Raw genomic sequence first — 24,749 nt, 5'->3', positions numbered from 1 at the left:
TGTTATATTCATGACATGCGGGCAAACTGCAGCAGAGGAAGGAAGTAGCGAAGGTGGTGTGGTAAGAAAAGAGAATTATGGATTGCTCTCTTTTATGCTCAAAGCTATGAATTGAATCTCCAGCCTCATGGAGTCCTAACACCGCCTCTTCACCGTCACCAACACACACACACACACACACACACACACACACACACACAGACACACATACACACATATACATGCACACACGCACACCATTTTATTCTATTTTGTACCAAACCTTTTGTACATTTATTGAATTTTCGTGTCTTTTTTTATTCATGATCTGAAATCGTGTGTGTGTGTGTGTGTGTGTGTGTGTAGGCCATGAGACTGCGGGGATGGTGTCGGTGCGGGCGGTGTATGAGATTGCCCAGGTGAAAGCTCTGGACGAGTGCTTCAAAATGAGGAACGCCTCTCTTGAGACCGTCGTCAAAAGCATCATCGGCTCGGCGCGTTCGCTTGGCATCAAGATTGTCAACGAGTAAGTTCTGGTTCTGTGCACTTTTTTAATAATTTCACAGTGTTGGCCTCAATTACCATAAACTGGACCGGTGTGCATGCAAGCGATGCCGTCAGACGCTGGTCCTGTCCTGGACTTTAGTTCGTAGATCCAAGTAGATTTTTGTTAATATTCTGTATTACGTTCTTTAAATGAATAAGGACACACAGGAACATTAAGCTTCACTCTTCATTTTGCAGAGTTACAAAGAAGCAGCAGACAGTGTGACGTGTAGATGCTGCTATGCCTCCTAACAGCCACTAGAGGTCAGACAAGATAACAGTAAAGGACCTCAGCGGCCACAATAACATGAACACCTGCAGTTCAGTGTATAATCGAATGCATTTCAACTATCCCTGCAGCAGAAAGGCATTTTAATGTCCCCATCATATTTATGTTTGTACTCCTGAGTCTGTTTCATCTGAAAGAAAATAAGTTGTGTCTGGGGGTAAAACAGCTTTATGAAATGAACCAGTAAACCCATGGAAAATGAATTAGGTGTCTATTTGTTGATTTTTCACAACTGAAGAGCATCGGTGCATGTTGCATTATATCCTGTAAATATAAATCTGTTCGGTATGTTGACTTTTTAGATGCACTAACTACACAAACAATATACTAGGACATAGTACACACTGTGTACAATCAGTATGCAGTATGTTTTTGAGACTGAATGCTATAAGCATCACAAAGATTGCACATCTTGCTTTTGTATCCGAATACTTTAGATTTTCCAGATGTGACCTCCCTCCACTCCTCTACCGACTTACTGTTGTCCACATGAGAGGCGTTGCATCTTAACATCCACCTGTTTACTTCCAGATATTTATCATTTATTACGTGTGCAACATGAACCGTTTTAGTTCAGTATTCTCTCACAGTCGCACCCCCTCAATCTGTCGCATCTATTTCTTCTTTGCTTAATGATATTGTACATTACCCAGAATCCTTTTCTCCCCCTTGCTTTAAACTCAACATGTCTTGAGGCTGCAGTGCTTTATGATTTATTGAAAGTACTGTCATGTGGAGAAATTGGTATCTACAATGGATTTCTCGCTGGAAAGGTGTTGAACACTGCTGCACTCTGGTGAGTCCAGAAAGAAGAAAAACTAAGTTTAAAGTTACAGATATCTGAAGGATTTAAAGATACAAGAAGTAGAAATGTACACTAATAAATATCACCATCTCCATTGGAAATAACTTGATGTAGTGTTTTTCATCCATAGTTGTCCATTTGTATTAACTACGAAATGACTCTTTACCTTTTGACACTAGGTTAGATTTTCCTTTAGCAGTAAGTCAGAGTTTGGGGTAACTGAATATAATTTCTCCTTCTATTTTTCTCCCCCTGTCTCTCTCTCTCTCTCTTCCTCCCTCCTCCTCTTCAGTCTCTCAGCTGATGAGTACAAACTCTTCTTGGAGCAGAGGGAGGAGAAGTTGAAAGCTGATGCAGCAGCAGCTGCAGCCGCTGCAGCGGAAGCTTCGTCGAGTAAAAAGAAATGAAGACCTGCAACATTTTTAATATGTTCCCTCCATTCCTGTTTGTATTGACTCTATATGTGAACTACAATCACACACAAACACTGTTAATGTTGTGTCATTTAATAAACAGTTAGTTGTTGTGTGAATTTTTTCCCGTGTCCTTATTCATATCTGACATTTAGATATTTCTTTACAGGTAATTGTTTGGTGTCAGTATTTTAGAATTTTTAAAATATTTAGCATCGGCTATATTTTGGCAACAAAAGCTTCCACTGAACTTTTGAAAATATTTATCACCCTGAGCGTTTCATTTCCTCTGAGCCAACCTAAAGAAACTGTGATTTCTCAGTCTTGGAAGTATTTGTATGTTTAGTCTCTTTGATGTTGTTATCTATTATTAACACTTCTCGAAGCGGTTTGGTTTCTTGTCAGGCTGTGCAGATGGTTCCTTGTACACTTCACAGTCACACACCTCTCTTCAATCTGTGATCTGAAGTGTTCATCACATGAATTATTGCCGAAATCATATGGACTTCAAGTGAGGCGATGGACCATATTGGCCGAGATAATTCTAAGCAAAGTAATTAAAAACATACATTTTAACATACACATATAAAGGTTTCGGTTCCATGTAATGCATAATAATTACACTAATGCAGATTTTTCACGATTCACTGATTTTTAATTAAAAAATGACCATTGATCAAACGGAAAAATAATTGACAAAGTCAGTTGCAGCCGTAAATAACTTGGTTCATTGTCTGGAACATCAGACAGTGTTGTGTGTTTGCAATGTGATGTTATATATCGATATATCAGAAAATATTGTAATTGAAGGTTCACACGTTTTCAAATCGGTCTTAAAACAATACTAGCATGCCTATATGTTCATTCAAAGTCTGATTGTGCCCTCTATATACGCACTGTGAAGAAATGTGTTCCTCATTCTGTGCAAACTTTTGAAGTTCAGCTGAAACTGTGAATCTTCCAGTATGAAAGTCTAGGGGGCGACTTTGCCTCAGAAGGTAGACGATGTCATCTATTACTCGTTTCCCGGCTCCTCTTGAAGTGTCCTCGGGAACACTCCAGCCTTGGTCGTGGCTATAAGTGTCAAAAATTTTAAGATGAAAGAAAAATGTCCATACTTGTATTGCTGCTGTTCCTCCACAGCTCTGCAAGGAAACACTGTCTGAGGAAATACAAAGCGGGAATGGATGTCTTTAAGGCCACTATGAACAGGAAGAGCAAGTTCACCAACCGATCACAGTGAGCACGTGAGTGGTGTTTTAAATCAGATGATTGTAACCACATTACCCAGCCCTACGTGGACTCTACCTTTATGTTGGCTGTGAATAGTGTCATTTATTACACCTGTAATATTATTTGGTCCCGGGAGCGTGAAGTATGACACTGACCATTCCCCTGCCCTTTTCATAACCTTTTTCCTAACATGGCCTCTTACACATCACGCGCTACGCTGCTCTCTGGTGCAATACTCGTCTTTGCCAGAAGATAGCGTCAGTCAGCTGAGCAGCTCTCCACCACTCATCTTCACTCCATCATAGACACTGCAGCAGAAGCTAGTGATGGAACAAAATGTTCGTTTGCAGAAAACCAGTATAATGTTTAGAGCTTTGCCTCCGTGCGTGTAATGAATTCTAGATTATGTCACGTGTTACAGGTGATGAAATATGGCCAAAAAGAAGCCAATCTTCTATCTTTTATCTATCATGATGTACAGGTTATCCATGTGTTTTTATTATATTCACTTCTCCATCCTATGGCGACAGAGCGTCCCTCATCCCTCTTTACTGTACCTCTAATTTTAGCCTCCTCTTGCTCCTTCTTTGTCTCCCCTCTCTCTCCAGCCCTCCCCTCCCTGATCCTTCTGAATGGAGGCTGAGAATAGATGGGAGGCTGTTTCAGTCAGAGCTCTTGAGCAGGAATGCCTATATATGGAGTCTTACACCACACTGAGCGCTGATAGAGTCGCAGGTACATCGAGTGAATGTGGGCTACTGTGATTTGTAAAGAGGGCTGACGACGGGGGGGGGGGGGGGGGGGGGGGGGGGGGGGGGGGGGGGGGGGGGGGGGGTGTCATATGCCTACTATTAAATGTGTGTGTGTGTGTGTGTGTGTGTCTGTCTGCGCGCGCATCATCATCATAAGTGGGAGGCCCACTGTGTGTGCCTTTTGCGCACGCAAAAACCTCGATGCCAAGAGTGTGCGTCAGTCTGAGTCAGATAGTGTCTCATTCTGTCTCGTCATGTGTGTGCGTCAGTGCTGTTGCTGAGCGAAACACGCTCCAGGGGAAGAAATGGAGGAGAGTGTATGGGAGGGAGGGAAAGAGGCAGGGATGGTGGGATGATGATGATGATGAGGCTGATGGAGGAACAAGGGGGCTTGACTATGACGACACAAATGCATCAGCCGCATTAAGTGCACTTTTATTATAAATGCATTTGTATGACAATCAAATACACTTATAAGCAACACAATAGAACACTGATCCACAATGTCCATTCTGCAGTAAGTAAGATGTTTAGAATATATTCAATCTTATACAATAAAAATCTCTTTCTTATATATACAGACCAATAACTGTTTCATACAAATGTACAAATGTGTACAACCTTTCTGAAAAGAACATATGCCTATATCCACAGACATAATGCATATGCAATAACATTGTTTTCAAATATCACACATACAATATAGTAATTTTACACATGTATATTAACTTAGCCTTTAATAGCTAGAACGTAGGAATCAATCCTTTACTTGACCGTAGACAACTCTACGTGAGCATGTCGACACCATGGGAATAGTACCATTCTCAACCCGTGTCGCTTGGTAACTGAATAGAAATAGCACCCCATCCCTATTTTCATTTTTTAAAACAAAACTTTTGTATTCTAACCCCTCTCAAAAAAGAAGAATCGCTCATTCACATAGTCAATTGTGCCTCGCTACACCGCACTCCAGTGGAGCAACGATGTAAATGTCCATGTTGAATGGACGTGGTAAAGAGTTCAGAGTTCAGCAGGTCAGGGCCGTTTCAGGCACACAGGAGCCGCTATAAGCTGCCAGCATTGCAAATATTGATGCTGCAACAATATCCAGCCGTCTGCCCTCGGGCCAGCAGGGACCTGAAGAGCCCACATTCAGAGTCTAATGTACAGTACAGCGTAGCAGTGGATTTGTGGCATGATCAGAGCTTCCAGACTTTCAGACAATTTCTTGTTTGTTTGTTGCATCTCGTAAAGCAATGGACACCTTCAACATCCTCGAGTTCTTCACATGCCAGGATCTCTTCACATGTTTTCCTTTTTGTTTGCACATCACATTGATACACAAAATTTTAGATGGAGAGATAAATATGAAATGTTAAAGGTTCGAAGCCGCAAACTCAAAGCTCAAAGTATCTGGTTTAAAGTTGATTACTATTTATGAGTTCTGATGTTGCCTCCTAGGCTGTGAGGAAGAGTGCTATCAAATCAGAGCTGTATTGGCTCTGAAGATCGGATAGAGGAGTTCTTAGCAAGAACGTATTTTTATGTACCGATAGTGGTCATCCGAAGGATGTAAACAATTTGTAAACATTTGACTTCCAATACATTTGAGGTTTGGGTTTGCGTTGCTGCATGTCAGGCAAAAGTGCTATAATTCATCTCTCTATTGAAATAGCAAGAAATGTTAGTTTTTTTGTTCACAACAGATTTTTCACTACGAGTGAATACAAATGCGCATCTGGAAGGTAAACAGCGCTTACAAGTTCAGAGAGGTTTCTCTGTTTGATCATATCTGAAGCTCGTGTTATAGAGAAGCTGAGAGACGCCACATGGACTCAAAACCAAGTCAGTTATGAGTCCATGTGCTTGAATCATCATGTAAATGGTGCACCAGTTTTGTAGTAGTATACAGATTAATGACTGAACAAAAATATAAAGCCAATCTTTGTTCTCAGGAGACATGTAGGAGTTAAAGTCCTTAAGTTGTATATACATTATGTATATTTATACACTTAATAATTTTTTACTTTTCAGTAAAAGGGGCTCCACAAAATATGACAATATGCCATACTTAATGAAGTAAGTCACAGACTTATTTTAGAACGGAGGAACACTTCCACTCCCATCTGAAAGACAAAAAAAGGGAAACAGAGAGAGAGGACGTTAGTGGTGTGTTTTCAGAAACGGGTTTTTGTCTCATTTATCAAGACTAAGATGGAAAAAAAAAAAAGAGACGGATGCAGATTCTTACCTTTGTGGAAGCACTGTGATGATGGATGACATTGGAGTTGATACAACTCAGGTTGTTGCCCTAAGCCAGGGGCGATCGAGGCACCTGCCCCAAACATGGGTTCCAGGACAGCCAGCTCCTCCAGGAGGGACTGATTGCAAGACACAGCAGGCGTGGGCGAGACGATGGGCGTGGAGCTGGCGGGGCTGGGGGAGGCAGTGAGGATGAGGGGAGGGGAAGCTGGGATGGAGGAGCAAGAGGACACAGGAGATGACACCACCTCGATCTCCATTGCTTCCTCCGCTAGCCCCTCCCCTTCCGCCATTGCCCCGGCCTCAGCAGCCGCAGTCTCCCCGCACCCAGCCATGGGGTTACATTGCGCCGATTGGACGCTACAGAAGTGGCCCACTCCCTCAAACTGGGAGGGTTGGCGCCAGCACACTGGGGTTTGTGGAGAGATTGGGCTGGGGGGATTGGGCATAGGGGAGGTGGAGGGGGAGGGGGGGGAGTGGCAGGGGGACTGAGGAGGAAAGAAGTTGTCTTGAAGGAGGTTTTCTAGGATGCTCTCTTCAAACAGAGAGTCATCGTCATCGAGGAACATTGGAATGTCCAAACCTCTCCATGCTTTAATGGGATAAAACTCCCTAAGCATGTGGACTGAATCAAGATCAGCAGTTTCTATGACGGGAGACAGGAAGGGGGAGGGAGGGGAGGATGAGGGTGACATAGAGGGAGGAGAGAGTTTGGACAAGAGTGGATCCAGGTAGAATCCCTCTGCAAGTGAGCTGATGTGCTGAGCTAAGAGGGAGATTTCTGCTCTTTCCTTCTCCCTCTCTCTCTCCAGGGAGAAGAAGGAGAGGCAGGGCTGTTTACCGGGTGATGCCTCAGGGGTGAGGAGGCCCTCAGGGGGACACTGGAGGGGCCCCAGTGGTACATCTACATACAGCGGACCCCGAACCTCGGGCAGGGTCATCACTGTGCAGTCGCCGTCTCCGGGGCTGTCAGGTGTGGGGGGCAGTTTCTCATAAAGGGCACCACTGCCGTGCTCGCCAGAGAAGAGGAAGTCAGTGGATGGAGTAGTTAGCTTGAGGGCGAGCTTGGTGGACAAGGTGTTGGGGGGAGAGGGGCTGGAGGCGGTAGTTGGTGGGGCTGAGGAGGAAGTTGCAGGGGCCATTGAGGTGGTGGAGGTGGCTGTTGTAGCAGAGGGTGGTGGAGTGGTAGTGCCAGCGGGGTCGAAGCTGAAGAGGGGTTCCCCGAATGGGAAGCTAGCCCCGGCAACATGGGGAGTATAGGGTGGCGTGCACACAAACTCTTTGGTCTGCTGAGCTTGCGTGGTGGGGAGAGGGGGGAGAGGGGGGAGAGGCAGGGGGAGAGATGGCAGTGGAGGGTCGAGCTGGAAGGACGGCGGCAGGAGAATGTTCTGGGTTAAAAAGTCTAAGTCTGCTACTGTTTCAACAGTGACTGGAGTGGGGGAGGAGGCAGCTGAGGGACTTTCAGCTGGATGCTGCTGGAAGAAGCTTTCCTCCTCCAGAGAGGAGATACTGGAACGAGGGTCACCCTCCACCTGCATGGCCTCAGCAGCAGAACTCCCAGGTTCATCAGAGGAGCCCACGCTGCAGCCAGCAGTGCTGAAGTCAAAGGACTGGGCTGACAGGCCGCTGCTGCCTGGGGTGAAGACCTGGTCTGGACTGGACAGGGTGTCTGGAGACTGGAGGCTCAGACCCTCCTGCTGAGAGGCACCACCGCTCAGAACCAGGGTCAGCTGGGTCTGCTCGGAGCTGAGCTGCTGACGCACTGACCAGGCCTCAGACTCACTGAGAGAGAAGAAGAAGAAGAAACAGAGGAGAAACGGTGAGTGAAGATTGTGTTTTTACCTGTTTTCATCAATGTTTTGTCTCCTAATTGATGAGTGGTGTGTTGTTTAAAAAAAGGCGGTAAATACCTGATGATGTAGTTGTTGCTGCTGATGGGGATTTCTCCAGGTTGCAGCTGAAGCACCATGTAGAGCCAAATCCACGACTGGTCCTGAGTTTGCACACGCACCACCATTTCAGCTCTGCCCTCTCCTCCTTCTCTCACTGTTGAACAACAGTCACAGCACAAGTTGGCATCGGTTTGTAATCCTATTAATCATCATAGTGTTTTTCCACTGTGTGGATGTGCCAGTGGGCACGATGTGTGTGTAATTGTGTGGGCAGGGATGGTTGTAACTGGTAGGTATGTGTGAAGAGTACACTTACATAGGCTGCGGTGCTGAGCGGAGGCATGTGACAGATCCTGTGGGTGGAGGAGGCTGTACCAGGAGCAAGAGCGTAAAGCTGTCACATCAAAGCCGAGATAGGCGCTCACACTGTAGGAGAGAGTAGGTGGTGATGTGTTAGGAGGACTTTTTTGTTTTACCCACATAGTTATCTCATAAACAGATGAAAATACCAGTAAATATTAAAGCAACAGGTGGAGGTGAGGATCTGTTATTTGTGTGAGCTCACCTGTCCTGGGCGGTCTGCAGCCTCATGTCCCGGGCATGCTGGGAGTGGAAGCAAGCCAGGAACAAGTTGCTCTCAGCCAGGGGAGGGGTGGAGGTTGACTCCCCCTCTGCCCCGGGGTTGGAGCGGGATGGGTGGGGCTCCAGGGGGGAGCAGAAACACACCCAGACGGGGTTAGATGTCCAGTAGGACCCGGTGGCAGAGAGGGGAGCGATGCTGCGAGCTCGGATCAGAACCAGCTTGTTCCCAGCACTCTGCCTCCGCACGGACTTGGATGTGTTGAAACGACAGCGGAAGAGACGGTCTATGGAGGAGGAGATGAGAGGAGGTTTATTAATACAAATCATATTTGGCAATCAGTCCGCATTAGATGGAGAGAAAAAAAATGAAACTTGTGAATTTAATGTTTGTCTTACCCATTTCAAGTGACGTGGAGGTTGACAGGTTGCTCCTCATGATGAAGTGGTCTGAGGCGTCGATGATATCATACACGCTGTCCCCCTGTGCCACAAGATCCACCTGGAGAAGAAGAAAGAATTACAAACAGAAACGTTATTTATGAAGCTCAAGGTATAGCTTGAATATTCATACCAAACTATACGAATGAATCGGTTGCGTGTAGACTCACCATGGAGTGTCCGAGGTGCTCGGAGACGCTGTCTGACAGGTACAGCAGCTTCCCTTCCCCAGTCACCAGCATCAGAAACCCCGGCAGCGCCTGCATCAACTCCGACAGTTCTTGGAAAGCCAGAACGCTCGCGCTCTCATCAAGACCAGCTCCCGCTTCTAGAGAGGGGGAAAAAAATATGTGGAAAGAGACATTTGTTAATAAACCTGAACATGTTAAGAATGAACACAACATGTCTGATCCCCGCAATAAGAAAACAGTGGCCGCAGTGTGTTTCAGCACCCTGGTCAGCGGCGCGGCTCTATTTATGGCGCTAAATCATTTCAGCACCACGGACAGCGACAAACTGCTATTAAAACACCGGCATGAGCTTCTACATCAATTATTTGCGATTAATTAATGGCCCACGTATCTACGGTTTATCTGAAAATGAGGCTTATATCAAGTCAATTGCCTGCTGTGCCACTAAAACACTTGTTGATTCCGCCACTGAGAGAGATTGCAGGCTTTCTATGCAGCACGATCATCAACAGGTCGTCTTATTCAGAATAAATTCATTCTTACCTTGAGTGAAGAAGACGGATTTCCTGGTGTACATGCAGGCAAGTGACATGATGTGCAGGTATGAGAGCCGCGCTTTATCTGCATCGGATATGGGCAACAAGTCCTTCAGGTTCCGGATCTCGGCGTTGATCTGGTCCCGTCGAGCCTTGGATGCTCCTTTGGTTGAGCGGTACATGGTGGCTGGTTGTTGCGGTGAACTATCGAAATTCCTCCAGATGTGAGTTGGAGAGTTGAGAGCGGAGTGTTGTTCAACGCGGTGCCTCGGCTGGAGTCTGGGTGTCCTGTCTCCGAGATGATTTAAGAGACAGGTTGTAACAGCGGAAAAGCTCTGAGGCGTGTTATTGGACTTTCATCTCAGCTTGTTTTCCAGAGAAAAGGTATTAAAACCTTCTCCTGTCCGGTCTCAGTCTGCTTTAGCTCCGCCACAGCGTCCAGCTCGGATGCTGGATGTCTGTCCCCCCTCTCGGAGTGCAGGTGAATCGGCGGCTGTGGTAGCCGTCTCTCGCACTGAAGTCCGGAACCCGTAAATCTGGTTGAGGGACTCTGCTCGCCGGTTACTTATATAGCTTGGGACTCCACCGGAGTAGGGGGGCTCCCAACGCACCGACACCGACGTAAAACGGAGGGAGGGGGGTGGAGAAGAAGGGGGGGCCGAGGGGGATAGATATGTCTCATATCAGTGTAAGCAATGGTGGAACTCTCCCCCTCCCTCTCCCGTGCCCTCTCCTCTCGGTGACTCTGCCTCGACGTCAGCGCTTCCCTCTACTCGGTGATGACGTCGGGCTGAAATCGGGAGCTCCGGCGACGCAAAAAGCCCGATTTGGACAAAACCGAGTAAGGGGCGGAGCAAGCGTAAAACGTAAACGGAGTCACCGGACTCTGGTGTATTGGGGGAAGAGAGGGGGGTGCAAGAGAAGGAGGGAGGGAGGGATGGAAAGACTGTGTTGCATACGAACGAGGTCTCTGTGTTTATGTGTCTGGCACTTGAGGTAGGCTACTCGTCACCGCCTGTTTGCCCGAGACCATGTCGGTAAACACGGCAGGTGCTTGTCAGGTATCAATCATTTCACTTCGACCACATGTGCTGATAACATTCCAAACATGGTAGATTGATGATGCCGAGCTGGAGACAATCTCTTCAGTCACCGAGCTGCTGTTTCAGGAGGCGGACATGGATGCTGAGGCTGTTTTCACATCGTTCCGTTTCTCCGTCACCTTTTATGAATGGAGATCATTCCTGAAGCAGCTGAAAACAGCGATGCATACATAAACACACACAGAACGTGCCTCCATTTTCTCGACTGCTAGACATGGATGCTGCGGCTTTTCGGAACAATGTACTGCAGTGTCATAATTTTCATTTCTGTCAAGAGGCAGTCTTTGGCATTTTGTGAACATTTTTTCTCAATATTAACCGACAATAATTCGCTCTCGATTTTGTGCTTTTGAGATCAAATTTTAAATAAACATGCACTATAGGAAACAATCAGAGCATGACCAGCCACACATACTGAAAGAAACAGCACAGACCACACACACACACCAGTAGCTATATGACGCTCCAAGATCAGCTTCGACCATCACACATCAGCAACAATCTTATTATAGTTCTCCCTTTTAACCGCTTAACAAATGACGTTAATGCGTGAGTCTGCGGTTAGTTGTGTCCCTGTTTAAAACTTCCAAGGACGATCTTCAAAAAGCTCAATGAAAAGTGACGTCATTTTGATGAATGAAATTCATGAATAATTTGAGGCGCGCGCAAATAGCAGCCGGTATTTCGCAACCTGCAAACCAGTCGCCCGTCTCACGTGAGGTTAGCAGTGCTGTTTCTAAAAATAGGTCTCACCGGTGACCGACACAAGGACTGGGAGGCGCGCCCCCGCATCCCGCTCCGATCGTCCTATTTATAGATGAGGAGATTTCACTTTTAGCCCCCCAAAATAGATCTGAGTATGTGCTTCACACACACACACACACACACACACACACACACACACACACACACACACACACACACACACACACACACACACACATTTGTCACACCGTTTCTGTTTCTTGAATTATTTTGTGTGAAGAGATGAGAGGCGTGGTGGCAAATATGTTCCATTGAAAACTAAGTGGAGAGCATGTTCCGGCTGTTTCCCACTCACGAGGTGATCTACAATGGTGATCTACAATCTCTGCGTGTGCGCGTGTGTGTGAGAGAGAGAATGGGTATTACTCATGTAGGGATATTAATCTGTTGAAACTCCTTTACCTTTTTGGGGACACAATGCAAGTCCCCACGTCGTAAATCATTACATTTTAGAGATTAAGAGGTGTATGGTTGAGTTAGGGATTCTTGTTGGGGTCAGACATGTCGTGGTTATGGTTAATATTTGGGTAAGTCTTCAGGGAAATAATGTAAGTCAATGCAATATATGATGATAACATGTGTCTCTGTGTTTATTCTCCATCTGCAATTTATTTCTAAAGGAATACAAAACCTGATCTATTACCTAGATAAATAAAGATGAATCATAAGTCAATAAGATGAGGCATATTTTATAAAAAAGAATGATTACTTTGTCCCAGTGTTCTTCTTTGAAAGTTTGTAATATGCAGAATATAGCTCTTTGATGAATCATTCTTGTTTCAGCTTTACTTGTTTCAGTCCCTGTGTGTGTTTCTTCTCCTTTGAGGTTTGTTTTTGTCTCATATTTATATTGGATGACTCAGCCGGCTCTGTTTCCTCTTTTACTTATTGATTGACTATATTTCCACTAACAATGACCCTTCGACCTGACCACAGTTTAAATAAGCTTCACTCCAGCTCTTGAAGCCGTAGAAATGAGAGATAGGAGTTTGTCATCTCTGCTGCCCATCACATGGGCGAGCTGCGCCTCCAGAGCAGATAGAAATACATCACACACCAGTCTGTTGCTAGAGTGGGGGCCACAGTCATGACAATGACATCAGTTTTCCTTTTGGCTGTTCTGGATGCAGTGTCAAGCTCATTCATTAGGGCAGTTCACCCACAGAAGACGTAATTGGACAGAGGTTGTTGTTGTTTTTTAATCCAACCCTGAAAGGACTAAAGTTGAGTCATGCTCTTTGTTTCAGGTGCATCTTTGATGTTGCATGAGTTTGGTGTCAAAGATCATCCAGATGGTATTGCTCTTTCTGGACGTGATGACAGTGTTCAGGTGCCAAAGGTGAGGGAGTGTCTTTAAAGCCAAACTGGAAAAACGAGAGTAAAAGTTTGAGACATCATAAGTTTAGACGATGTACTACTACTGACTTCACAGCAGTTTTCAATTTAAAAATAAATAAATAATTAAATTAATCAAACCACAAAAATGCAGATGGAGTAGGGGTGTAGCTATATACAGGTATTAGCAATAACTATTATATTTAAAAATGTAATATTGACATTATGCTTATAATCACTCTCTTTCTTAAATCATTCGTTTGTACAGTTATGGTTACAGACTCTCCTTCTACACTCCTTTGCTCTGACATTTTACACTATTTTCTTGAACAAGCAATCAACTAATCAAGAAAATAATTTGATTAATTAACAATGAAAAGAGTTGTGATCCTCATCTCACTTACACCCCAACTTTAACAGCCTAATTTAAGTCAGCGCTCCCTGTGACAAGCCTGGAGCGTTTGGTAACTGGTTGTCATTTGTAATGGTAATTTTTTACGTATATTTCTACTCAGTATATTGTATTCATGCATAAGTAATTTTGCTCTGAACTTTGTTGAACTTCACCGTGTCTCTGTAGTGCAAAAGAAGAATTCTCCCTTCCCTGTTCTCCGCGCAGATAATAAATACTTAAAAGACAACCTGGTTTTTGGTATTATGTATTTCAGCATTAAACGACTCACGCAAAGCGGGTATAGGAATATTTTCCACCACACATTGGTAATGTGTTCTCGTTGATCATGAATATATAAGATGTGTTCGGTTTGGCCTGATGGAAAGGTCTTGTGTGGCACATTATATTATTAGTTTCTAGTTGCCTCTGTGTTCTACCTGTGAACCTCCAACAGGTGAGGTCCTGATTAGGAAAGTGGTTAAACATTAATATTACAGTATATCCATCAAGAAATGATGTATCAATAACACTCCCTGACTAAGTACTTTTCATAGATAGTTCAATAATTCTGCCTGACGTTTAAACTTGTTTCCTTTCATGTGACAGTCTGTCTCTCATTGCCTTGCGGTCATTTTCTTTGGTCCATTTTATTTTCAATCGATTTTCTTCATTCAGAGTTTTTTTTTCTTGCAAGTTCAAGTCCACATATGTTGCATTCGTGACAGTCTCTTATTTATACGGCCTGATTCCACGTTTTATTGGTTGGATTAAATCTTATGCTTGTAAAAGGCGTTGTTTATTATTTCGACCCACACCGTTTCCCATTCAGTAAAGCAGTGAGCACTTTAAGGTTCTTGAGATTTTCCTCAGGAGCTACCTCAGACTGCATTACAGCATTCCCACCCCCCCTGAGTTCTTTCTTCTCAAAAACCTTTGACCCTTCACCAAACCTTCAAGTTTCTTTTTCTTCAGCTGCTGCAAGGAAACAAATTGTTCTCCACAAGTTGCACCAAATATGGTCCTCTGCTTCTTGGTGTCATTAGCAACATAACTATTCCAGCGTTCTTATTAATGTAGAAAAAAACATTAAATTGAGCAAATAACACATTTAAGTCTGCTGCATCATTAACTAGTCTATAAGCAAGTCTGTGGTCTTGTCTCATATTGGCCATCATTAGAGTAATAAATGACAGAAAACAATCTTCAAGCACAAAAACAATGGGTTTTTGTTTTTTTTCAAAAGACTGGCCTCTAAAATACTTTCATCTTGTATTTTCAGTGTTAAGTATACTGGTTCCCTGTTGTTTGAATAGAGCACATACTCTGAGTCTGCTTCTGCATGTGAATCTCATTTGTGCTGGATTTGTGACTAAGCACACATCATTTTCTTTGAGCTGTTGTGTTTTCTGAGATTGCCATTAAAAAACACAGCGCTGGCAGACTTTCTCAGGGCAAAAATAGCACAAATCTTTATGCAGGAGCTCCCAGAACAAAAACACTCAAAGTTGTTTTGTTTTTTTCCACCCAGCAGTCTCGTAGGTACTTAAGCTGTCCCGGTGTCCCACACACTCTCTTGTCTCAAGCGCTGCCATTGTGGCGGTTGTCATGATAATCCCTGCCATTATGAGACAGGGTTGTGTTGGTATCGGAGGTGGGTGGCAGAGATGAACATGACTGTTGAGAGGCGGATGGGTGAAGAGCGAGGGGTCGGAGGGATGAGTACCTCGTCTCCCTGACAGCAAATGGACTCAAATGAATCCAATTAGTGGGCCGTCTTTGTGCAAGAAACTCCTGTTTGCCTCAATATTCATATGGAGGCTCATTTAGTCTTATAACCCTGTTAAGCACAATCACTCATCCAGGCACATTAAGCCAAGCACTCACTCATTCACTCACTGAGACATCCATTCTCTCACTCTCTTATTCACTAACTCTCTCAGACGCAGAATTATTTGCTCACTCACTCATATCTTCACCCATTACATTTGTCAGTTACTCACTTGCCATATTTCTCACAAAATTTTCAGTCAGTCAGTCACGTTACCTTGATCAACCTCATTCAATCTCTCACTGGCCTTCTCTCTCACCCTTATACTTAGATTTTCACACGATTACACACTCATTCATCAACACTTACTCTTTGTCACTATGCTACACACACACACACACACACACACACACACACACACACACACACACACACACACACACACACACACACACACACATTCACTGAGCAGATGTACAATGCGCAGGAGTGTTCTTGCTCTTTCTGCACACACGTACAGTCGCCAACAGGTGTGACTTTCACAGCTTCGGCCGTTGGCATGGACTGAAGCTGCGGATGAGGGACGAGCAGCATGTTCCTCCACAACCTTAGTCATCACATCACAGGGAACAGAGAGGATAGATCATCAGTCTCTGCAGCAGCTCCATCACACTAAAATGTCAACACTTTTGCCGACAATGAGGGACAGATTGTGTTTATCTTAAATGTAACTGGGGCTATATATATATATATATATACACTGTATATATATATATATATATATAAGTGAATTATTTCTGGACCACTTTAGGGTGAAGAGTGGAGCAGATGAGCGGGGGAGGGGGGGGGGGGGGGATCTCATGTGGATGTCATGCCACAGGTGAAGGATACTTGTCCTTTTTTCCCTCTAAGACTGTCTTTTCTGTTTTTTGCTGTTTATTTTTACACCCAGAGAGTCGAGGTCTGCGCTCTGCTTCTTGAAAGGAAGGAGCTAATCTGTCGCCTAGCAACACCTCCCACTCCTGCATCAGAGAGAGAGGGAGAGAGAGAGAGAGAGAGAGAGAGAGAGAGAGAGAGAGAGAGAGAGAGAGAGAGAGAGAGAGAGAGAGAGAGAGAGAAAAGAAGAGTGTTGAGGAAGAAAGAGAGAGAAATTTAGGGACAGAGAGGTAGAGGGGAGCTGACTCGGAACTTACCGCTAAGCAGAACGATGGACATTAATGTGTTTTATCTGAATATTAGCGCTGGGCAAAAATCAAATATCACAATAGTTTTTGACAAATATCTTGATATTGATATTGTAAACATATTGTAGGGTTTCAGGAAAAGACAACATTTTTACAATATCCACAATCTAAGAAGATATCTAGTCTCGTATAACGATAGCGATATAATATCTAAATCTCATACTAAACGAGCTAGAACAAGGAGATTGATTATCGGGTATAGTACATGTATGCTTACATATACACACTTGCATGTAAATGTAAATGCATACACAGTCATGTACAATGCATACACACATAAAGACTGTTCGGTGGTTTTCATACTGAATTTAAAAGGCTAAGCACGGTGAGGGGGCTGTAAATTAGTTTCAGCTTGACATATACATTACATCTGCCAATGTGACAGTGTTTATCTGGATTGCTCCTGTTACATAAATTAACAAATACATCAGTTTTAAAAAAAGGAGATTGCAGTGGATGAATCAATAATCCACATTATCAAAATTAGGATTTTTTTTTTTGTAAATACGTAGAAGCTAAACCTCGATGAGGATGAATTCATATCATCTTACAGTTTGCTGCGTTGACACACAGTTACACGTCTTAGGCCTCCATGTTAAGAGAAATGCTCTATAAATATAGTTATTATTATTATTATTATGCCCCAACATTTTTGTCTTTTACCAGACTTTCAGATTATGACAGGACCTGTTTGGGACTGAGAAATTAAAAATTAAAAAAACCTATGTCTTAACAGCAGGTGGTCCAGTGGGTGCTCCTCCCACACTCTGGAGACGTTAGGGTCAAATTAATTTGTAACTCTGGTTTAGTGGATCCCAACCTTCTTGACTTGTGCCCCTTTAAAACAAAGAAATATTAACTTTAAACTTTATTAGAGCACAGAAGAAGTAACAGAAGAACTTTCTTTTAGTCATCTCACAACCCTTTAAATGTATCTTGTGACCCAGGAACAGGATATGTTTACGTCTATGATTAGTTTGTACCTCAAATTGTGTCTCTACATAGACTCAGAAAACAACATTTGAATAGCAGCAGCTGTGAGATAAAGCTGTGGATGTAGAAAAAATTTGCACAATTAAGTAAATTTCACATATGTGTTATCATTGCACCAACAATGTGTTTGTGGTGGTAGAACATGCATGTTATCTGCTGCTCAGCTCACACTCCAGCTCCTTCTGACTACATGTGACTCTGATTCAAAGCCTGACAGATCCGTCAACAGACGCAATCTGTGAATATGAACCATACAAACACCCACACACACACACACAGAGCTCCACCCACTCTCCTGCTCCTCACCTCCTGCCTTTATCCATCACTCCCTGCCTCCTTCTATCGGTGTGGCTTTGTGAGCCAGTAGCCTTGTGCCTTTTCTCTTCGCTTTTCAATATCCCGTTTATTTTTAGCAGCCAGGGCACAGAACAGGGGGCAGAAGTTTTCACTAGAGCTTTTTAGTCTTTCGTGTTCAGAGTTCTCTGTCTCCCCAAGGTCCCTCGGATTATACTTAGACTCACAGGAGAACATGGTGACAATAACTCGGTAAATAGCCAAGATATTTCTATTGAGGACGGCGTTTGCATGAGAGGCTTTATTATACTGCATGAGATTGAATGTGTGTCCGTGCTCAAGGTTAAGATGAAGTTCTTATGGTAAAACATGCATCACTCTTAAATTTAAGTACAAGAAAAACTCCTGTTGTATTTAACAAATATATATTTAACATTTAATATTCATAATCATACATTTTTTATATACAATGTGTATTTCTTTCATCTAGTCATTTGTACCCATATGTCTTTCTTTTTGTTGTGGTCACATGCAGAGACTTTACTGTAACATACCAGCACAGACACTGACTCTTTCTCCCCTCAGTGAGTTGGTGCTGATGCGGGGTTGCCATGGCGACGTGATGTAGATGCGTTACATCATGAGAGACCTCCTAGCAGCAGATCTTTCATTGAGACTCCCTCTCTACCTTTTCTCTCCCCATTCTTCTCCGTGTGCATCTCGCTCCCCTCGATTAACTCTCAGCCTCGATTTCAGATAAAAGGTCAAGCACAGATCAGAGACAAAAGAGCGCAGACCTGATATCTGGATGCATTTCTAGATTTGCCGTTTGCTTAATTCCAATGTATACCATCAAGGCATATGTTCAAGTCGAGCAGATAGAGCGAGGTGTTGCATAACAAAAGCAGAGAGTGGGTTGATGAGAGCGAGGGAGGAACAGATGTGCTGAATGGGCTTCACATCAGCCAATAAACCATATTTGTACCTCGTTCTTTTCTTAGACTCTGTCCATTTGTCCTCTTTTCTCTCGCTGTCCTCGCTCAAAATACATCTCCATTGACCCGGAGTTTTGATACCGATCACCTGACTCCACTGTCCCTAGTAATTTAGTGATTCATTCATTCATTCTGAGCTGATTCTTCAATGGATGAGGTCAATTACTTGTCAGCTGGTGGCTTGATCATTTATTCCCTTTGAAGTCTGTTTTCCATCTAGCGCTCGAAAAAATTCATTAAAACGCAAACAAGACCTGCATACTGTATGTGTCAACAAGCTGGAAACCATGAACAGGTTATAGACAAGCCTAGAATACATGTATTATCTTATGTAGCAGTAGTTGTGAATAGTTATTGGCCAGATGTGAGGGGTCCAACTAAGTCAATATACTTGTGTACTCAGCAGGAAATATCTTGTACTGTTTACTCCACTACATTTATCAAACAACTAGTTACTTTGCAGATTAAAAGTTTACAGGCGAACAATGTCATCAGGTTATAAGATATGTAATATATGTTACAGATTAAACTGCCTAACAGTGTTAGAAGTTTTTCAAATGAGCTCATATGAGAATATAACTCTCTCAGAGATGTTTCAGCTGCAGAACAAATATATTTTACACATTGATACAATATGCTGATAATACTTATTTACTTCTACTTGTGTACTTCCTCACTGCTGTATGTAAGATAACAATTATAATTACAAATATATGTAAAGTATTGAAGTGGTAGCCTTTCCCTTTTTCACAAACTGAGCTAAGACATTTGATAAAGGTTACAAAATATAGAAACTAGTATTGCTATTACACCGAATAGGGAATTATTTAATGATCTATTAGTTATATCGGCTATCCCTAAACAAACATATATTTCCTTTGTTTGCCAAAAAGTCAACTGTCCTTAACCCACATGCATCAGTATAAACTCACAAATAAGTCTGATGTCTCATTTTGTCAATTTAACAAAGTATAAAGCTTCCAGGAACCCCAAAACCTACGATAGAAATGTTCAAATCTTTAGTGAAAATCACTCAAAAATATTATTCAAATAAAAACTTAACAATATAAAACAATGTTAAGTACTTTTAAGTAAAGCACCTGAATACTTGTTCCAGCACTGCCTTCTTCTGTTCAGCTGAAAAGTCACAGCATAAATAGCTCTTTCACAATCAGTTTGTGTTTTTGTGATTCACAAAATTCCTCTCCAGCTTCTGCTGCTTTCTGTTCACATACCTTTCAGTTTCAGTTCAGGCTATTTAAACTATTTTTTCTCAGGGCTGAATATCTTTTCAGCATAGGTCCCTTTTGCCGCTATACACCCACACACCCATAGCAACACATTGTCGTTTCTTGGTAACCACATTTACGCAACGAGTAAAGAAATTGAAGGTAGAGCAGGTCTAGCTTAAAGCCTTATATAAATCTACCCATGGCTCTAATGTAATCCAGTACCTCAGCTTAAGTTTTATTTGTTTTAAATCGGACTAAGATGTTTTGAGGGCTTCTTGCAGAGTACATGCTGTCATCCTCTCCCACACTTGCACAGTCATATCTTTAATTACATTGTTGTTAATCACTGACGTGTGACCCAATAACCTGCTCACTGCGCTAAATTCCCAGCGTGTTCACAGGAGATTAGACTGACCCGACGTAATGAACGTGCCCAGCCATTGAACCTGTAATTGGACCAGACTTGTAAGCTAATTATTTCCAGAGCTAACAAGAAATGACTCGTGTTGTACTAGAGGGGGGAGAATGTATGGAGCACAACACATGTAAGCTCCTTCTGGTCTGACTGTGCATGTTAGAAATAAGAAAATCCCACAGGATTTATTAAATAATAGAAAATTAAAAGATATTATGTCTAAAAAAAAATATTCATCCTGTTAGACAGTCAAGCATTTAAGTCCAAGTAACTTTACATTTTACAATTTTTTGCTATGCTGGTGTGTCTCTTTATTAGCCGGGAAGCAAAAGAATGAGTAAGACCCGTTGCTCAAGAGTGAACATCTCGATATAAAACATATTCATCTTAGCTTCAGCAAGCGAGTCACTAACACAACTTTCTTTTTTTTAAATTAACAAACGTGTATGTGTAATTCAAACAGGATCAAAGAAGTATTTGTCTTTTGACGATATCTACTGTACATGCTATTGAATGGATTGCCATGAAATGTGGCACCCACGTTCATGGTCCCCAGAGGATGAAGCCTAGTGACTTTGGTGATCCCTTGACTTTAATTCTAGCACCATCATCTGGTCAAAGTTTTAATGTGTCCAATACAGCTTGTGACCAAATGCCTGCAAAACTAAAGACATTTCCATGAGCGTCAGCCAGCTGTACTTTCCACTTTAGTACGGTCTCATCTTTCTTTTTTCAGTAGGTTTTGTCAAGTTATTATTCTGACTATGTTTAAACATTTATCCATTACTTTTTTGACTCTTAGGTCGGTGGAGGTGTGGCGTGTGTAGTCAGTTTTGTTGTAGCTAGTAGTTTATTTGTAGGATTACACATACAAAGAATTTCCTTTGATGTATTGGTGTATAAATGAAGAAGCAAAAATATAGAATAGAAAAAAAAGTACAATCAAAATATTTTAAAAAAATGAAAGCGCTATGGTTAGGGCTAGAAATATATGTGCAAAGGTTCACAGTATTAAGAAGAAAAATTAACATTAAATACAAAATATGTGGACTTTGCTGATCTTGCCACTTTCGAAGCCCTGCTTAGATATCATGTCCAAGAGGATTTCATGACAAAAAGTGCACTAGCAAATATTGTTTAAGTTTCTTATATATAGAGAAGTACACATACAGAGTATTCTCTACAAACAGTATTCTCTACATATAGAGATTAGTACACTCTTCTCTATTTCTATATAACAGTTTTTTTCTATATTTATTCATGTTTCTATGGAAAACCATAGTTTTAAACATTATTTGTGACACCTTTTGTATGAACCTTGTTTTTTTAACAATATATAAACCGTATGCAAATAACCAGAAGAGAGAGCCATTTCCTGCCTCATGCCCTCACTAATTTAGACTCTAATCAACCGGCCCTCTTTGTGTTGTGCAGCCTGTTTTCGATGTCCTACAGATTCCACTGCCCGCTCTTTTCGTTAATGAACTAATCTCAGGGGGCTGTGGGTGGAGGGAAATGACACTCCACCTCGCTCTTTCATTCATAAATATAATACCTGCATTGTGTTGTAGTGGAGGGGAGAGGCATCGAGAGCTTTTTGAAATGCAATCAGAGAAGATGAAAGCGTTAGACCCGGGGAACAGATTACTCGTCAGTCATGGCTGCATGTCGCAAACTGAGGGACAGGACGGGATTTATATAACATGGAAAGGTGTCTTTCCTGTCCACCATGTTTTTTCCATCGTACTGGAGTGGTTGGTGCACTCTGGCCCCGCATGGGCCTTCGTTGCTCTGCTTCCCGTCCCACGCCATCCCCCACTGCGGCCTACAGGGCACGGCCTGCCCAGAAATGAGCTCATACTCTATAAAGTTGCCAAAACAAATGAGGCCCAGGCGCTCCAGCACTCCCCTCTGCCACCCCAAACACTCCTCCCACTCGTCTGTGTGGGCGATGCCACTCTGAAACACATGCTCTCCTATGTAAACACCCACGCCCTGCACATACACACACACACACACACACACACACACACACACACAGACAAACAAATGCAAAAACACAGACACAGATACAAACACAGACCTACAACACAAATGCACGCATTTTAAATGCTTTATTTGAATCTTCCAATTACATAATTCTCTTTCCTTCTTTCTTTCTCTCTCTCTCTGTCTCTCTCTCACACACACACACACACACGTACACACACACACACACACACATACACACACACACACATGTACACGCACATGCACACACACACACACACACTCTCTCGTCTGTGTCCAATGTGCTAACACAATGTCCATGGATTACAAGACAATGGTCACCCGAGGACAGACATGTTAAAGGACCCTCATCCCTCCTATATACTTTTGTGTACATTTTAGTCATTTTGTGTCTATTTTTAGTCGTGATGTGTCGCCTTCTTGTTGTTTTGGATGTCTTGTAGTCGTTTTGTGTCTCTTTGTAGTCTTTCTGCGTCTCTTTGTGGTACTACATCTCTTAGCAATTCTTTTTGTGTCTTTGCGGTCATTTTGTGTCTCCTTTTGGTCGTTTTGCATTTCTTTGTAGTCGGTTTACATATCTTTGCTGTCATTTTGTGCCTCTTTGTTGTCATTTGAGTCTCTGAGGTTGATTTGAGTGTATTTGTGGTCGATTTTGCATCTCTTTGTTATCATTTTACATCTCTTTGTGGTAATTTTGTGTCTCTTTGCTGTTGTTTTGTGTCTCTTTGATGTTATTTTGAGTGTCTTTGTGGTCATTTTCGTGGCCCCTTGTGCCAGGTAGGCTCATCCAGTAACTCATCCATGACAGTGTCATCCTGTTTCAGTCAGGTCTGCTTTCTGTCTGAATGCCAACAGGAAATGCCAGGGGACTTGTACCACACTACTCTCCCATAATGTGAACACGCACACCTCCTACCCTACTGCACTCTTTAACACCATCACCGTCATCTTTGTTCTCTATTATCACAAGATGTCAAGTTATGCAAGAAAAAGTCTGTGCTACAACATATGTCTGAGCATGGAAAGAAATTGTTGGCTATATTGTACATTATTTGTGAAAAGTAGACAAAGTTGTCAGTTCACTTTTTCCTCCCACAGGTGTATGAGTTCATGAAAAACTGTAGAAAATGTAAGCTACTCAATTAGGTTATAAAACCAACACTCTCTCCTCAGGTTGTTGCTATTCCTGGACTACTGCTGTGAGAGGAGACCTGTGTGGTCTGCTGCCCCCTGGTGGCTGACTGCTGTCTGCTCTGATTACATAAAACAGGCTGTGAGTGTGAGTCATCACCCCCTAGTGAGGACAGATGGGAGGTGTGTGTGGTGTTTGTGGTGTTTGTGTGTAGGACTGGGCGGAGCGAACCGCAGTGGACTGTAAAATAAGGGCTTTCCCCTCTCTCTTTTCTCCCTCTCTCTCTTTTTCCTTAGTTTTTTTTTTTTTTGTGGGTCAGGAGAATCAGTAAAAACACAAGTGAAGTGCTGTGACAGTGAAAATAGAACAGAAGGCTGCAGAGCTCCAGTCTTGTTTAATTTACTGCAGCCATTTTGCCTTTCCACTCTAATTTACGGATGATATGAAGTTGATACAGGATTACATCTGCCTCTTCCTGGTGCAGAAATTAAACATTTTTACTGAAGAAGAGAGAAATCTAAATAGGGCAGTGATCTTCCTGTCTTTGTGTGTTAATGATTTTTGCTGTGTAGCTATGAGATCCAAGGCGTCATTCTAGGATTTGAAAGGACTGAAAGCATGACGATGTTAGCTGGTGGTTGATGATGTTACAGAAAGAAGCAAATGTATCTTGCTACAGAGGGTTGTGTTGAGTGTGTGGGTGCATAAAAAGGGAGTTGGTTCTGATCTGCTGGAACACACCGTCGAGCCTTCTCTGTGTTGTGGTCTCAACTCAACCAACCACCACCCTGTAGACCTGCCCTCTTACACTCGCATAAAACTTCTTTAAATGGACTGTATTCAAGACTCTGAACATTTATTACAACAATAAATATAGCTGTGTGTGTGTTGCTATCCAAGCTTCTTCTCGCTTTGTTGACCGTGTGTGATTTTAGTGCACGTGAGCATGCTCACGGAGGCCGCTCTGCGCTGCTGTCATACGGCGTTTACGGCTAATAATGCCGTCTCGACGCGGAAGTGTAGCACCCACTCTCCTGTTCCTCCTCCGATAAACACTATTAGTCAGTCCGGTTAGCGCACTCGCTGTAATTTGCATCGTTAGCGCCGTTAGCTATGAGCCACTGGCTGGTCGTCGACATGTTGAGAGCCGT

The 24,749-nt window shown here is 42.9% G+C and overlaps 2 protein-coding genes across 2 annotated transcripts in view; one reads left to right on the top strand and one right to left on the bottom strand.

Moving 5' to 3' along the window:
• Window positions 1-2,155, top strand: part of mrpl11 (mitochondrial ribosomal protein L11) — a 35,390-nt gene extending 33,235 nt beyond the window's left edge. The window contains exons 5-6 of the mRNA XM_068715507.1: window positions 346-505; window positions 1,912-2,155. Coding sequence (XP_068571608.1) covers window positions 346-505; window positions 1,912-2,026 — 275 coding nt within the window. The 3' untranslated portion in view covers window positions 2,027-2,155. The remainder of the gene's footprint in view (window positions 1-345; window positions 506-1,911) is intronic.
• Window positions 2,156-4,435: 2,280 nt separating this feature from the next.
• npas4a (neuronal PAS domain protein 4a) lies at window positions 4,436-10,443 on the bottom strand. The gene is made up of 8 exons (XM_068714999.1): window positions 9,926-10,443; window positions 9,362-9,519; window positions 9,150-9,252; window positions 8,737-9,037; window positions 8,488-8,597; window positions 8,190-8,325; window positions 6,269-8,061; window positions 4,436-6,143 (listed from the first exon to the last, which is right to left on the bottom strand). Exons 1-8 carry the CDS (start codon window positions 10,098-10,100, stop codon window positions 6,115-6,117), a joined length of 2,805 nt encoding a protein of 934 aa, XP_068571100.1. The 5' UTR covers window positions 10,101-10,443; the 3' UTR covers window positions 4,436-6,114.
• Window positions 10,444-24,749: the final 14,306 nt, after the last annotated feature.

Source organism: Cebidichthys violaceus, unplaced genomic scaffold, assembly GCF_023349555.1.
Source record: "Cebidichthys violaceus isolate CVI_PGR_0920_01 unplaced genomic scaffold, fCebVio1.0.p SCAF_2, whole genome shotgun sequence".
In the NCBI taxonomy this organism is placed as follows: domain Eukaryota; kingdom Metazoa; phylum Chordata; class Actinopteri; order Perciformes; family Stichaeidae; genus Cebidichthys; species Cebidichthys violaceus.
The sequence above is the reverse complement of the archived record's forward strand: the minus strand, read 5'-3'. Positions and strand labels throughout refer to the sequence as shown.

Coding starts and splice junctions, on each gene's coding strand:
- npas4a (XM_068714999.1), bottom strand. CDS start 10,100: ATGTACCGCTCAACCAAAGGAGCATCCAAGGCTCGACGGGACCAGATC. Junction 9,253..9,361: donor AGCACCTCGGACACTCCATG/GTGAGTCTACAC, acceptor CTTCTTCTCCAG/GTGGATCTTGTGGCACAGGG. Junction 9,038..9,149: donor CTCCACGTCACTTGAAATGG/GTAAGACAAACA, acceptor CCTCCTCCATAG/ACCGTCTCTTCCGCTGTCGT.